Source organism: Spermophilus citellus (genome assembly GCF_964194105.1).
Source record: "Spermophilus citellus genome assembly, chromosome: 2".
NCBI classification, from domain to species: Eukaryota; Metazoa; Chordata; class Mammalia; order Rodentia; family Sciuridae; genus Spermophilus; species Spermophilus citellus.
Window position 1 is genome coordinate 161,979,045 of NC_138183.1, and position 14,538 is coordinate 161,993,582.

The 14,538-nt window shown below is 34.8% G+C and overlaps 1 protein-coding gene across 1 annotated transcript in view; it reads right to left on the reverse strand.

Annotated features, from left to right (window-relative positions):
• The window catches only part of ATM (ATM serine/threonine kinase), a 167,198-nt gene that overhangs the window by 78,464 nt on the left and 74,196 nt on the right, over window positions 1–14,538 (reverse strand). Inside the window, 2 exon segments of the mRNA XM_081280301.1 lie at window positions 10,780–10,951; window positions 13,253–13,348. Of these exon segments, the coding sequence (XP_081136427.1) occupies window positions 10,780–10,951; window positions 13,253–13,348 (268 nt within the window).

Genomic DNA, 14,538 nt, shown 5'->3' on the forward strand with positions numbered 1-14,538 from the left:
TCTTTCTCCGCAAAAGAAGGATTTTGGAGCTATACAAGAACAATACAAATATATAAGGGGAAAAACATTAACACAACAGTTTCACAAAGCTAGAAAGAATCATGAGCAGTATGAAAAGACAAGGAAAGAAAGGACCACAAACAATACAGGTCAATTCAACATTAGATGAGGTAATATCTGCAGCTGATGGAATGTCAGACAAAGAGTTCAGGATATACATGCTTCAGATGATCTGGAGTCTCAAGGAAGACATTATACAGCAAATTCAGACAATGAAAAATCACGTTGACAATGAATTACTTAAACAAATCCAAGAAGCAAAAGATCAACTCTATAGGGAGATAGAGGATATAAAAAACAAACAAACAGAAATCCTGGAAATGCAGAAAACAATAAACCAAATTAAAAACTCAAATGAGAATATTACCAGCAGAGTAGAACACTTAGAAGACAGAACTTCAGACAACGAAGACAAAGTTTTTCAACTTGAAAAGAACATAGACAGCTCAGCGAGAATGTTAAGAAACCATGAGCAAACATACAAGAATTATGGGATAACAAAGAAACCAAACCTAAGAGTTACTGGGATACAAGAGGGTATAGGGGTCCAAACCAAGGTAATGAGCAATCTATTCAATGAAATAATACTAGAAAACTTCCCAGACTTAAAGAATGAAAAAAAAAATCCAAATACTAGAAGCCTACAGGACACCGAATATACAAAATCATAAGAGATCCACACCAAGACACATATTAATGAAGATGCCCAACATACAGAATAAGGAGAGAATCTTAAAAGCCACAAGAGAGAGGAAGCAGGATAACTGCTGATCTTTCAACACAGACTCTGAAAACTAGAAGATCCTGGAACAACATATTTCAAATGCTGAAAGAAAAAGGGTTCCAACCAAGAATCATGTATCCAGCAAAATTAAGCTTCAGGATTGAAGATGAAATAAAAATCTTCCAAAATAAACAAAAGTTAAAAGAATTTGCAGCTAGAAAACCAGCTCTTCAAAACATCCTTGGCAAAACATTACAGGAAGAGGAAATGAAAAATAACAACGAAAACCAACAGCGGGAGGTAGTACAGGAAAGGAAAAACTAATCATAGAGGAAAAACAAATCATGTTAAGTAAAATACATAATCAAATATGGCTGGAAATACAAACCATATCTCAATAGTAACCCTAAATGTTAATGGCTTAAATGCACCAATCAAAAGACATAGGCTAGTAGAATGGATTAAAAAAAAGATCCAACAATATGCTGCCTACAGGAGACTCATCTGATCGGAAAAGACATACACAGGCTGAAGGTGAAAGGTTGGGAAAAATCATATCACTCATGGACCCCGGAGGCAAGCAGGGTTGTCCATACTTGTATCAAATAAAATAGACTTCAAGCCAAAGTTAATCAAAAGGGATAAACATACTGCTCAAGGGAACCATACACAAACAAGACTTGACGATGATTAATATATATGCCCCAAACAATGGTGCAGCTACGTTCATCAAACAAACTCTTCTCAAGTTCAAGAGTCAAACAGACCACAACACAATAATCATGGGAGATTTTAACACACCTCTCTCAGCACTGGTCAGATCTTCCAAACAAAAGTTGAATAAAGAAACCATAGAGCTCAATAATACAATTAATAATTTAGACTTAATTGATATATACAGAATATACCACCCAACATCAAGCGGATACACTTTCTTCTCAACAGCACATGGATCCTTCTCAAAAATAGACCATATATTATGTCACAGGGCAAATCTTAGCAATTACAAAGGAGTAGAGATAGTACCATGCATTTTATCTGATCATAATGGAATGAAATTGGAAATCAATAATAAAATGAGAAAGGAAATATCCTACATCACATAGAGATTAAACAATATGCTACTGAATGAACAAAGGGTTACAAAAGACATCAAAGAGGAAATTAAAAAATTCTTAGAGGTAAATGAAAACTCAAATATCACATATTGAAATCTCTGGGACACTATGAAAGCAGTACTAAGAGGAAATTTCATTTCATGGAGTTCATTCCTTAAAAGAAGGAAAAGCCAACAAATAAATGACCTCACACTACACCTCAAAGCCTTAGAAAAAGAAGAACAAATCAGCAGCAAATACAGTAGAAGGCAAGAAAAAATTAAAATTAGAGCTGAAATCAATGACATCGAAACAAAAGAAACAATCGAAAAAATTGACAAAACTAAAAGTTGGTTCTTTGAAAAAATAAATAAGATTGATAGACCCCTAGCCACGCTAACAAAGAGAAAAAGAGAGAGAACCCAAATTACTAGCTTACAGGATGAAAAAGGCAACATCACAACAGACAATTCAGAAATAGAGAAGATAATTAGAAATTATTTTGAAACCCTATACTCTAATAAAATAGAAGATAGTGAAGGCATCGATAAATTCCTTAAGAAATATGAACTACCCAGATTGAGTCAGGATGATATAGACAACCTAAACAGACCAATATCAAGTGAGGAAATAGAAGCAGCCATCAAAACACTACCAACCAAGAAAAGCCCAGGACCGGATGGATATGCAGCAGAGTTTTAAAAGAACTTTAAAGAAGAAGTAATACCAATACTCTACAATCTATTTCAGGAGATAGAAAAAGAGGGAGAACTTCCAAATTCATTCTATGAGGCCAATATCACCCTGATTCCCAAACCAGATAAAGACATCTCAAAGAAAGAAAACTATAGACCAATATCCCTAATGAATTTAGATGCAAAAATCCTCAATAAAATTCTGGCAAATCGGATACAAAAACATATCAAAAAGATCATGCACCATGATCAAGTAGGATTCATCCCTGGGATGCAAGGGTGGTTCAATATACGGAAATCAATAAACGTTATTCACCACATCAATAGACTTAAAGATAAGAACCATATGATCATCACAATAGACGCAGAGAAAGCATTTGACAAAGTACAGCACCCCTTTATGTTCAAAATATTAGAAAAACTAGGGATACCAGGAACTTACCTCAACATTGTAAAAGCTATCTATGCTAAGCCTCAGGCTAGCATCATTCTAAATGGAGAAAAACTGAAGGCATTCCCTCTAAAATCTGGAACAAGACAGGGATGCCCTCTCTCACCACTTCTATTCAATATAGTTCTCGAAATACTGGCCAGAGCAATTAGACAGACGAAAGAAATTAAAGGCATTAAGAAAGGAAAAGGAGAACTTAAATTATCACTATTTGCGAATGATATGATCCTATACCTAGAAGACACAAAAGGGTCTACAAAGATACTATTAGAGCTAATAAATGAATTCAGCAAAGTGGCAGGATATAAAATCAACACGCATAAATCAAAGGCATTCCTGTATATCAGTGACAAATCTTCTGAACTGGAAATGAGGAAAACCACCCCATTCACAATATCCTCAAAAAAAATAAAATACTTGGGAATCAACAAAAGAGGTGAAAGATTTATACAATGAAAACTACAGAACCCTAAAGAGAGAAATAGAAGAAGATCTTAGAAGATGGAAAAATATACCCTGTTCATGGATAGGCAGAACTAACATCATCAAAATGGCGATATTACCAAAAATTCTCTATAGATTCAATGCAATGCCAATTAAAATCCCAACGGCATTTCTTGTAGAAATACATAAAGCAATCATGAAATTCATATAGAAAAATAAAAGACCCAGAATAGCAAAAGCAATTCTAAGCAGGAAGTATGAATCTGGAGGTATGGCGATACCAGATTTGAAACTGTACTACAGAGCAATAGTAACAAAAACAGCATGTTACTTATACCAAAACAGGCGGGTAGACCAATGGTACAAAATAGAGGACACAGAGACCAATCCACAAAACTACAACTACTTTATATTAGACAAAGGTGCTAAAAGCATGTAATGGAGAAAGGATAGCATCTTCAACAAATGGTGCTGGGAAAACTGGAAATCAATAGGCAACAAAATGAAACTGAATCCCTTTCTCTTGCCATGCACAAAAGTTAACTCAAAATGGATCAAGGAGCTAGGGATCAAACCAGAAACTATGCGTCTAATAGAAAAAAAAGTTGGCTCTAATCTCCATCTCGTGGGGTCGGGCTCCAAATTCCTCAATAGGACACCCGTAGCACAAGAGTTAATAACTAGAATCAACAAATGGGACTTACTCAAACTAAAAAGTTTTTTCTCACCAAGAGAAATAATAAGAGAGGTAAATAGGGAGCCAACATCCTGGGAACAAATTTTTACCCTTCACGCTTCAGATAGAGCCCTAATATCCAGAGTATACAAAGAACTCAAAAAATTAAACAATAAGATAACAAATAACCCAATCAACAAATGGGCCAAGAATCTGAACAGACACTTCTCAGAGGAGGACATACAATCAATCAAGAAGTATATGAAAAAATGCTCACCATCTCTAGCAGTCAGAGAAATGCAAATCAAAACCACCCTAAGATACCATCTCACTCCAGTAAGATTGGCAGCCATTATGAAGTCAAACAACAAGTGCTGGCGAGGATGTGGGGAAAAGGTACACTTGTACATTGCTGGTGGGACTGCAAATTGGTGCGGCCAATTTGGAAAGCAGTATGGAGATTCCTGGGAAAGCTGGGAATGGAACCACCATTCAACCCAGCTATTCCCCTTCTCGGACTATTCCCCCAAAGACCTAAAAAGAGCATACTACAGGGATACAGCTACATCAATGTTCATAGCAGCACAATTCACAATAGCTAGACAGTGGAAGCAACCTAGATGCCCTTCAATAGATGAATGGATAAAAAAAATGTGGCATTTATACACAATGGAGTACTACTCAGCACTAAAAAATGACAAAATCATGGCATTTGCAGGGAAATGGATGGCATTAGAGCAGATTATGCTAAGTGAAGCTAGCCAATCCCTAAAAAACAAATGCCAAATGTCTTCTGTGATATAAGGAGAGCAACTCAAAACAGAGCAGGGAGGAAGAGCATAAGAAGATTACCACTAAGCAGGGATGAGAGGTGGGAGGGAATGGGAGAGAAAAGGGGAATTGCACGGAAGATGGAAGGAGACCCTTATTGTTATACAAAATTACATATAAAAGGATGTGATGGGAAAGGGGAAAAAGAGAGAGAGAGAGAGAGAGAGAGAGAGAGAGAAATGAATTACAGTAGATGGAGTAGAGAGAGATGATGGGAGGGGAGGGGAGGGGAGGGGGGGTAGGAAGGGGATAGGAAATGCAGCAGAATACAACAGACACTAGTATGGCAGTATATATAAATGTGGCTATATAACCAAGGTGATCCTACAATCTGTAATAAAAATTCATACCCCATTTGAATCAAATGTATGATATATGATATGTCAAGATAATTGTAATGTTTTGAGCAACCAATAAAAAAAATGTATATTTTTTAGTTGCAGATGGACACAATATTTTTATTTCATTTATTTATTTATTTATTTATTTATGTGGTGCTGAGGATTGAACCCAGTGCCTCATGTATGAAAGGCAACTGCCCAACCACTGAGCTACAACCACAGCCCTAAAATGCATTTCTATGCATCAGTGATGAACCCTCTGAAATAGAAATTAGGAAAACTACTACATTCAGAATAGTCCGAAAAAAAAATACTTGGGAATCAATCTAACAAAAGAGGTGAAAAATCACTGAAATAAAAACTATAGAACACCAAAGAAAGAGATTGAAGAAGACTTTAGTAGATGGAAAGATCTCCCATATTCTTGGATAGGAAGAATACTGTCTAAATGGCCATACTACCAAAAGCATTATACAGATTTAATTTAATGTTGTTGGGATTTTAATTAGAATTAAAATTCCTCATAGAAAGAGAAAAAGCAATCATGAAATTCATTTGGAAAAATATGAGACCCTGAATAGCCAAAACAATCCTCGTATAAGAAGAGTAAAGCAGGAAGCATCACAATACCCAACCTTAGACTATACTACAGAGTAACAAATATGGCAAGGTATTGGTACCAAAACAGATATGTAGACAAAAGGTATAGAATAGTACCCACAGAGACAAACCCACATAAATACAGTTATTTCATATTAGACAAGGGAGCTGAAAACATACATTAGTGAAAAGATAGCCTCTTCAGCATATGGTGGGGGAAGAGCTGAAAAAACCATATGTAGCAAAATGAAAATTAAGCCCCTATCTCTCACCATGAACTCAACTCAGAGTGGATCAAGGACCTAGGATTTCTCATAGGAGAAAAAGTAGGCCCTAATCTTCATCGTGTTGGATTAGACCTTGACTTCCTTAATCAGACTCCTAAAGTGCAAGGAATAAAATCAAGAATTAATAAATGGGATGGATTGAAATTTGAAAGGTTCTTCTCAGCAAACAAAACAATCAATATCTTGAAGAAACCGCCCACAGAGTGGGAGAACATCTTTACTACACACACTTCAGAGAGCACTAATCTCGAGGATATGTAAAGAACTCAAAAAACTTAACACCAAAAAATTAATAACCCAATCAATATATGGGCTAAGGAACTGAACAGACACTTCAGCAGAAGAAGATATAAAATCTATCAATGAAAAAATGCTGAATTTCTCTAGTAATTATAGAAATGCAAATCAAAATTACTCTAAGATTGCATCTCACTCCAGTCAGAATGGCAATTATCAAGAATACAAGCAACAGTAAGTGTTGGTGAGGATGTGGGAGAAAAGATACACTCATACATTGCTGGTGGCACTGCAAATTGTGCAACCACTCTGGAAAGCAGTATGGAGATTCCTTAGAAACCTTGGAATGGAACCACCATTTGACTCAGCCATCCCATTCCTAGATTGCTGCTCCCCTCCCCTGACTCAGGCAATGGCAAGGCCCTACTGAGATGGATGGCGCAAGGCGTCCATCCTCTGGAAGAGCGCAGTATGTTTCTGGGAATGGGCTGCTTTGTTTTTGTATTCCTTTAATAAGTATAGTTGTGATTTCTCATATGACCATTAAGTATGAAGGAAAAAACATGACTTTCCCAATTAATGCAACTACTTCTAAAGCATAGATCTGTTTGCTCTAAATGCAATGATTCAGCTGTGGAGCGTTAATTGTTAATGTCTAATGAAAAACTCCCTGTATTCCTGTCAAGGAAGTTTTTGAGAAATTAAAATCTAGAGAAGAAAAATTAATGTTAAGAAGACAGATTAGTGCTTAGTACTGGGCAACTTGTTCTTGTTCCTGTGCACAATGGTTTGTGCTTTTACTCCTGTTTGATTAAAATTAATAACAAGTCAACCACTTGCCGTAACCATGGCACAGGTTCCAGTCAGTAAGTCAAGAAAGAATAGTCAAGGTATAGGCCAATAGTTTGGGACATTTGTAACTATTATTAAAAGTTAACTAAGCAGAAACAGCTCAAAACAAAACGCGAACTGAAAGTACAAATGCTTGCTTATGCATAAGCCAAGATACATTCTTCTATTCTAATTGTAGCTAGGTAATATTTTGTTTCTTTGAATAATGATTCCTGTTTTGTAACCACAAAGTACAGTGAGCCTGCCAAAATGAAAAGTATATATGATCAACTTCACAAGTAAAGACTGGGATCAACACCTTCACTTTGGTGTCTGTGTTGTTTCTCCACCCCTCTTTCGCGGACTCCTCACCATCCTGAGACCCCCTGTTGGAGCTGGTCTCGGACACTCGATCTAAACCCAAAAGACTTAAATTGGCATACTATAGTATGCTTCATTCAAAATAGCTAAACTGTGGAACCAACCTAGATGCCCTTCAACAGATGAACAGATAAAGAAACTGTGGTATACATACACAATGGAATACTATTTAGCATTAACAAAGAATGAAATTATCGCATTTGCAAGTAAATGGATAAAGTTGAGGAATATCATGCTAAGAAAAGTAAGCCAAGCCCATAAAACCAAAAGCTAAATGTTTTCTCTGGCACGTGGATGTTGATCCAAAATGGGAGTGGGGCATGGGAAGAATGGAGGAACTCTGGATTGAGCAGAAGGAAAGAGAGGGGCCATTGGAAAGATGGTGGAGTGAGACAAATATCGTTACCCTAGGTACATGTATAATTACACAAATGGTGTGATTAACATCGTGTACAACCAGAAAAATGAAAAGTTGTACTCCATTTGTGTACAATGAATCAAAATGCATTCTGCTGTCATTAGAACAAATGAAAAAAAAATCACAGTAATATTTCATCGCCTTTCTGTCAGAAGGGCAATGATCTGGAATATAAACAACAGTAAATGCTGGCGAGGTTGAGGGGAAAAAGGTACACATCACTGGTAGGACTGTAGACTAGTACAACTACTCTGGAAAAAAGTATGGGCAATTCCTCAAAAAACTAGGGATGGAACCACCATATGCCCCAGCTATCCTACACCTTGGTATTTTCTAAAACAATCTAAAATTGGCACACTATATTGATACAGCCACCTCAATATTTACAGCAGCACAATTCACAACAGCTAAATTATGGAATCAATCCAGATGCCCATTAACAGACAAATGGATTGAGAAATTGTAGTATATCTATACAACGGAGTCCCACTCAGCCATAACAAAGAATGAAATTATGGCATTTGCTGGTAAATAGATGGATATGGAGAATATCATGCCAAATGAAATTAAATAAACTCAGAAACTCAAAGGCTAAATGTTTTCTCTTATATGCAGAAGCTGTAGTAAAATAAAGGAAAGAAGGGAAGATAGGATAACAAAGAACCAATCAAATACAAATTAATAGAAAAGTAAAAGAAAGTCTATTAGAGTAGAGGAAAAGAGTGAAGGGAAGGAAGAAAGAAAAAGGGGGGATCATGAACTGAAATAGATTTCCATGCATGTTTGAGTTGGATAAATCCAACTACTAGTTATAACTGTAAAGCTCAGCGGGAGAACATTTGTCTAGCACAGGCTCTGAGTTCAACAAGGAGAACAAAACAAATGAGCAACAAAACAAAACAAAACAAAACACACACACATACACACACACACCCATAGGAAACACCCAAGACCTAAATTCTGTCTTGATTTCTCCATATCCAATTCATCAGTAAATCCCACTGGCTCTATGTTCAAAACATAGCCTGGTTCCATCCATGTCTTTCATCTCCATTAATGACACCCAAATCATCATCATTTCTCCAATGCATTACTGTAATCATTTCTTAATTGATTTTCCTGTTTGCAATTTTGCCTTTGAAATCCATCTGACATATAAAAACCAGAGTAAAAAATGTAAGCTGAATTATGACCCAACTCTACTAAAAACCCATGGCTCCTTAATATACTTGAAATAAAATTCAAATTTCTTAATTAGAGTTAGTCCCACCTTTCTAATTTCATCTCCTACCATCTTCCCTTATACCAGGCTTCTTTCTGTTCCTCCAATAGACCAACCTTATCTGTATTCTAGCATTACCTGTTTGGATGCTTTATCCTTAATTATCTTATTGTTTACTCCTGATCCTCAGATTAGATCCAATGGTACTTCCTCAAAGAAACCTTACTGAACCAGCTATTTTGGGATTCAAGGTATATGCTAAAGTCCCTTCAACAACTAATGTTTTTTTTCCCCTCCTATAGAAAGACAAAAAAACATTTACCTGTTCCCTATTAAGCCATGCTAATATCTATGAATCTTTTTCAGAAAAACAAATAAATCAATACTTACAAATTTCCTACAGAAAAATCTCCCTTCAAAAACTGTGCCAGAAATACTTTCAAAGTTATGTGTGGAACGTTTTTAAAATGACATGGATTAATAAATGAACAAGAAGAATGGTTAGAATTTATAAAGTGAGTATATGAGTATTTAAAATTCTTTCAACTTTGGTGTATGTTTGACCATTTTTATAATAAAATGTGGGAAAGAAACTATGTCAGCCTATTTAAAGCAAAGAAATAACAAAAGAAAAATATTAGTCCACTGAGTCCATACTACAAACACAGCAGGCAGGATGAGGAGGAGAAAGGTAGAGAAACAAAATCAAAACACATTTAACACAGAAAAATGCCTGTTTGGAGGAAATATCTTTTTAACTTAACTCCCAAACTGGTGGTGATGGAATAAATCAGTCAAAGAATAAATAATGGGGTAGGGGTTTAGTCTCATAACCAATAAACTGAAATATTCATAATATTTTGCAATCTGTTTTGCACAGAGAATAAATGAAAAACAAGGGCTGGGGTTGTGGCTCAGCAGTAGAGCGCTCGCCTAGCATGTGCGAGGCCCTGGGTTCGATCCTCAGCACCACATAAAAATAAATAAATAAAGATATTGTGTCAAACTACAACTAAAAACTGAATATTAAAAAAAAAAAATGAAAACCAAAAGATTTTGTCTGATTAGTGTAAAATTTGAGTGGTTATGAAGTTTTTGCTCTAAGACCAGAATGAAGCTCAGACTAAAGATGGAAGCACTTCTGATTTGGACAAGTGCCTGAAATGTCACCTTTTAAATATTTCTACTTTAATTGTCTTTGTGGAACTACCTGGTCTTTCTCCATTTGCCTGATGCACTCTCAGTAGATTTTAACACAGTTCTTATCTGGAATCTTGATCACTGCATTAAAATCTTGGTACATAGTAGGGTCAATGATTATATAAATTAATAAAAATACAATGCTTTTCAAGAAATACATGAGACTTTTAAAAAGCATAAGAATTTAAATCCCTTAGTTATTGGAAATGAAAATTTACATGAAGTGTACTTTAATGTCAGATTAAGTCAGTATGATCAGATGTAAGAGATACAGAAATACTCACCATTCTTCTACCAATGTATTATTCAGGTAGATCAACACTACTAATGTCCACTGAAGTTCCTTATCTTCAAATAACTCAAGGGCCTTGGTATAAGATGTATCTTTGCTATGTTGTATAGCTATGGTAGAAAAATCTATAGGACCAACTTCTCCCAAACAGCTTCCAACAGCCTCTAGATACAGAAATTCCATTTCAGTAGAGTTACATGTTTCAAGATTTAAGTGAGTTTTCAAAGATCATGAGGAGATTATAAGGAGCTACAAAATACTATATAATTTCCTTTACTTATCATCCATGTAGGCAAGAGATATTTTCCCCTACGGAATCACTTCCAGGAGACATTAATTAGTAAGAGAATACAGATACTAAGAATAAAAATCTAAACATGGCATTGTATGGGTACAATAATCCTAAAACTCAAAAATTTCTTGAGGTTTCCCATATATAAAGTCATAAAGTCCATAGATCTTAAAACACACAATTCAGTGAAGATTACTTAATTTTTTCCATTTGTGTTATCACTACCTACATGAAGACAGAATGTTTTCAGCATCCTAGATGACTCATCCTACTCTCAAGTTATGGTGGTATTTACTAAAATACATTCAACAAATATTCTGATAGTCTCTATTTCAAAAGTGAAGCTTAATTCCCCTTCCCCTTGATTGTAGGCTACACTTAGTGATTCATTTCTAACAAACAGAATGTGTATATGTCTTTCACCTCTTTGATTAAATTTATCCCTAGGTATTCTTTCTTTTAAATGCTATTCTAAATGGGATTGCTATCTTGATTTCCTTTTTAGGTTGCTCATTGCTAGTTATAAAAAAAAACAAAACTAAAAACTAATTTTTTTTTCTTTTTTTGGAATCTTGATATGTTGCCTAAGCTATTCTCAAATTCCTATGCTCAAGCAATCCCCTAACTTCAGTCTACAAAGCAGCTGGGATTGCAGGTGTGTACCACAATGCCCACCTACAAACACAAAGGATTTTTATATGTTGATCTTATACCTGGCAACTTTTATTAATTTGTTTATAAGCTCTATAGTAGCTTTCTACTGATTCCCTAGGATTTTTTATATATAGGATAAAAAATATATAAATAAAGTTTTCTTTTCCAATTTGGATGCTTTAAATTTCTTTTTTTTTTTTTTTTTTTTTTTTTTGTCTAATTGTTCTGGTTAGAACTTTCTGCATAATGTTGAATAACAGGAGTAAAAGTGAAAAATCTTGTTTTGCTCCTGATATTAGGGGAAAGCGTTCATTCTTTCACCCCTGAGTATGATGTTAATAACATATACAAACTACTGTAATTTTCCTACTCATAAAAGTCCACTTAGGACTCCTATAGCAAATTACATTTATCCCCAGAAGCAGTGCTGTAGACAGGGATAGATCCCTGGGTACAGGAAGCTTCTAGAGTTCTTTTAAGGCTCTGTTTCTTGGTTTGGGTGATAGATGCACAAGTATACTCTTGTTAACTTCTTTAAGCTACATATCTAGAATCTGTATACTTCTATATATGTAGATATATTTCAATTAAAAAAAAATCTACCAAGGGGCTGGGGTAATAGCTCAGTAGTAGAGCACTTGCCTGGCATGTGTGAGGCACTGGGTTCAATCCTCAGCACCATATAAAAATAAAGAAATAAATAAATATATTGTGTCCACCTACAACTAAAAAAAATTTTAAAGGAGGAGTGGGCTGGGAATATGGCTCAGTGCTTAAGTGCTCTTAGATTTGATCCCTGGCGCGCGCGCATGCGCGCGCGCACACACACACACACACACACACACACAAAAGACATATACTAGAAATCACAGGCTCCCACTGAGAAATTAAAAAAGACAATACTGAAAGGCACAAGAATCCATAAACACCACTTATTCTCATTTTTATTATTCTTATTCTCATTTTATTCTCCTCATTTCGTTACTGAAGAAAGGCTGTCATGACAATTTCAAGCTTACTTTAAACATGTGATTTTCCATCCTAGGATAACCAAATTTAAATACCTATACTAGACACAATGTTGGCTATCATATGTTAGATTTCTCCTCAAATGGCAGTAGGAAAGGACTTAATATTTGAGTGTAACCTAGCTCTCAAAATTTTCATTCTCATTTGTTATAGAAAATGATACTGAATTATAGACAGTTAGAAAAATATTTCAGAGGTCAATTTTTTTGCAACTTAACTTTCCAACTTTCCTAAATATTTATATGGCATTTTCAAACTAATAGTATTCACAAATGTAAATCATTAACTTTTCATTTTATATGAATATTTAAGGAAGAAAAATATGAACAGGCAGGTACTTGGGGATACCTGAATTTAAATGCAAAAATATGTTGGCTAGTATCTCATATTTTCATAATAATCCAAATGACAAACTTTCACTTATTTTGAGGATATTAAAGATGACCACTTGAACATAAAAAACTCACATTCATTCAAATACATAGTTTACCTAAAACTTCTCTTTCCCCGGTGTGGTTTACTGCCATCTTGGATAACTGCAACAAGCTGACAACTAGCTTTACCATAATGCCATCTTGTGGGTTATCTAGGAGTAATTTCAAAAACATTCGCTTAAATGGCCATAGTCACAATATTCTTATTTACAATATGGATAGACATTAAATTACCTCCTGAGAAATTTTTAATAAACTTTTTAAAATGTCTTACATTATGAACAGCTCAAAAATACATAGTGTATGAATTTGAATTTTTCAAGAAACACCGTTATATGAAAGTGATTTAATATTTGGCAGAAAAACTCTCATCAAAAACTTGTGCAGAAAAGTCTATATTAACTTAGCAAAATAGCAAATAATCAGAAACATAAGAATCACCCAACACTAAAGCTAAAAGGAACCTTGGAAACCTTAGATTTTTAACATTTAGCATTTAGAATCTAGACCAGCACTATCCAGCAGATCTTTCGACAATGATGGAAATGACTATAATCTGTGCTGTTGAATGACATCCACTAGCTACATATACTTGTGACAACTTAGTGTGTTAATACAATGAAAAAACTCAATTTTATATTTTCCCTAATTTTAATCCATTTAAATTTAAATAGCCACCAACATCTACTGATTTTATTACATAACACAAATCTAGCCAATAAAATAAACACAGGAGAACAAGATTTAATAGTATTCATATTTTACATATCTCAGAACAATGCACTCTGAGCTCAAATGGTCAAAACTAAAATCTGTTTTAAAAAGTACTAAAGATAAAAAGGATACAACAGAAATATGAAATTAATGGGTACAGGAAGACAAAAATCATAACCAAGTACAAAAGTTTTCTCTTTAGTGTAATACCATAATAACATAAACTCAATCAAAATAATATAAAAATAGATGTTTTCTTGAGTAAGAAAAAAAGGGTAGAAATATGTATAAGAACATGTATACATACATGCAACACACACAGCTTAAAGGCTTAAAATGAGGCACATTTCTTTCATTTAAGTAGGTTTAAGCACAAGGCACAGATATACTACCCTGTAGGCTTGGCTCTAAAGATTTAAAATTTTTCTTTTGGGCAGTAGGAAATTGTTAAAGTTTCTAAAGTAGTAGACTAACATGATCATATTTGAGTTAAAGAAATCATACAGAGCTGGGCATGGTGGTGCACTCTTATAATCCCAGTGGCTTAGGAGGCTAAGGCAGGAAGATCGCCAAGTTCAAACTTAGCCTCAGCAACTTATGAGTCTCAAAATAAAGAATTAAAAAAGGC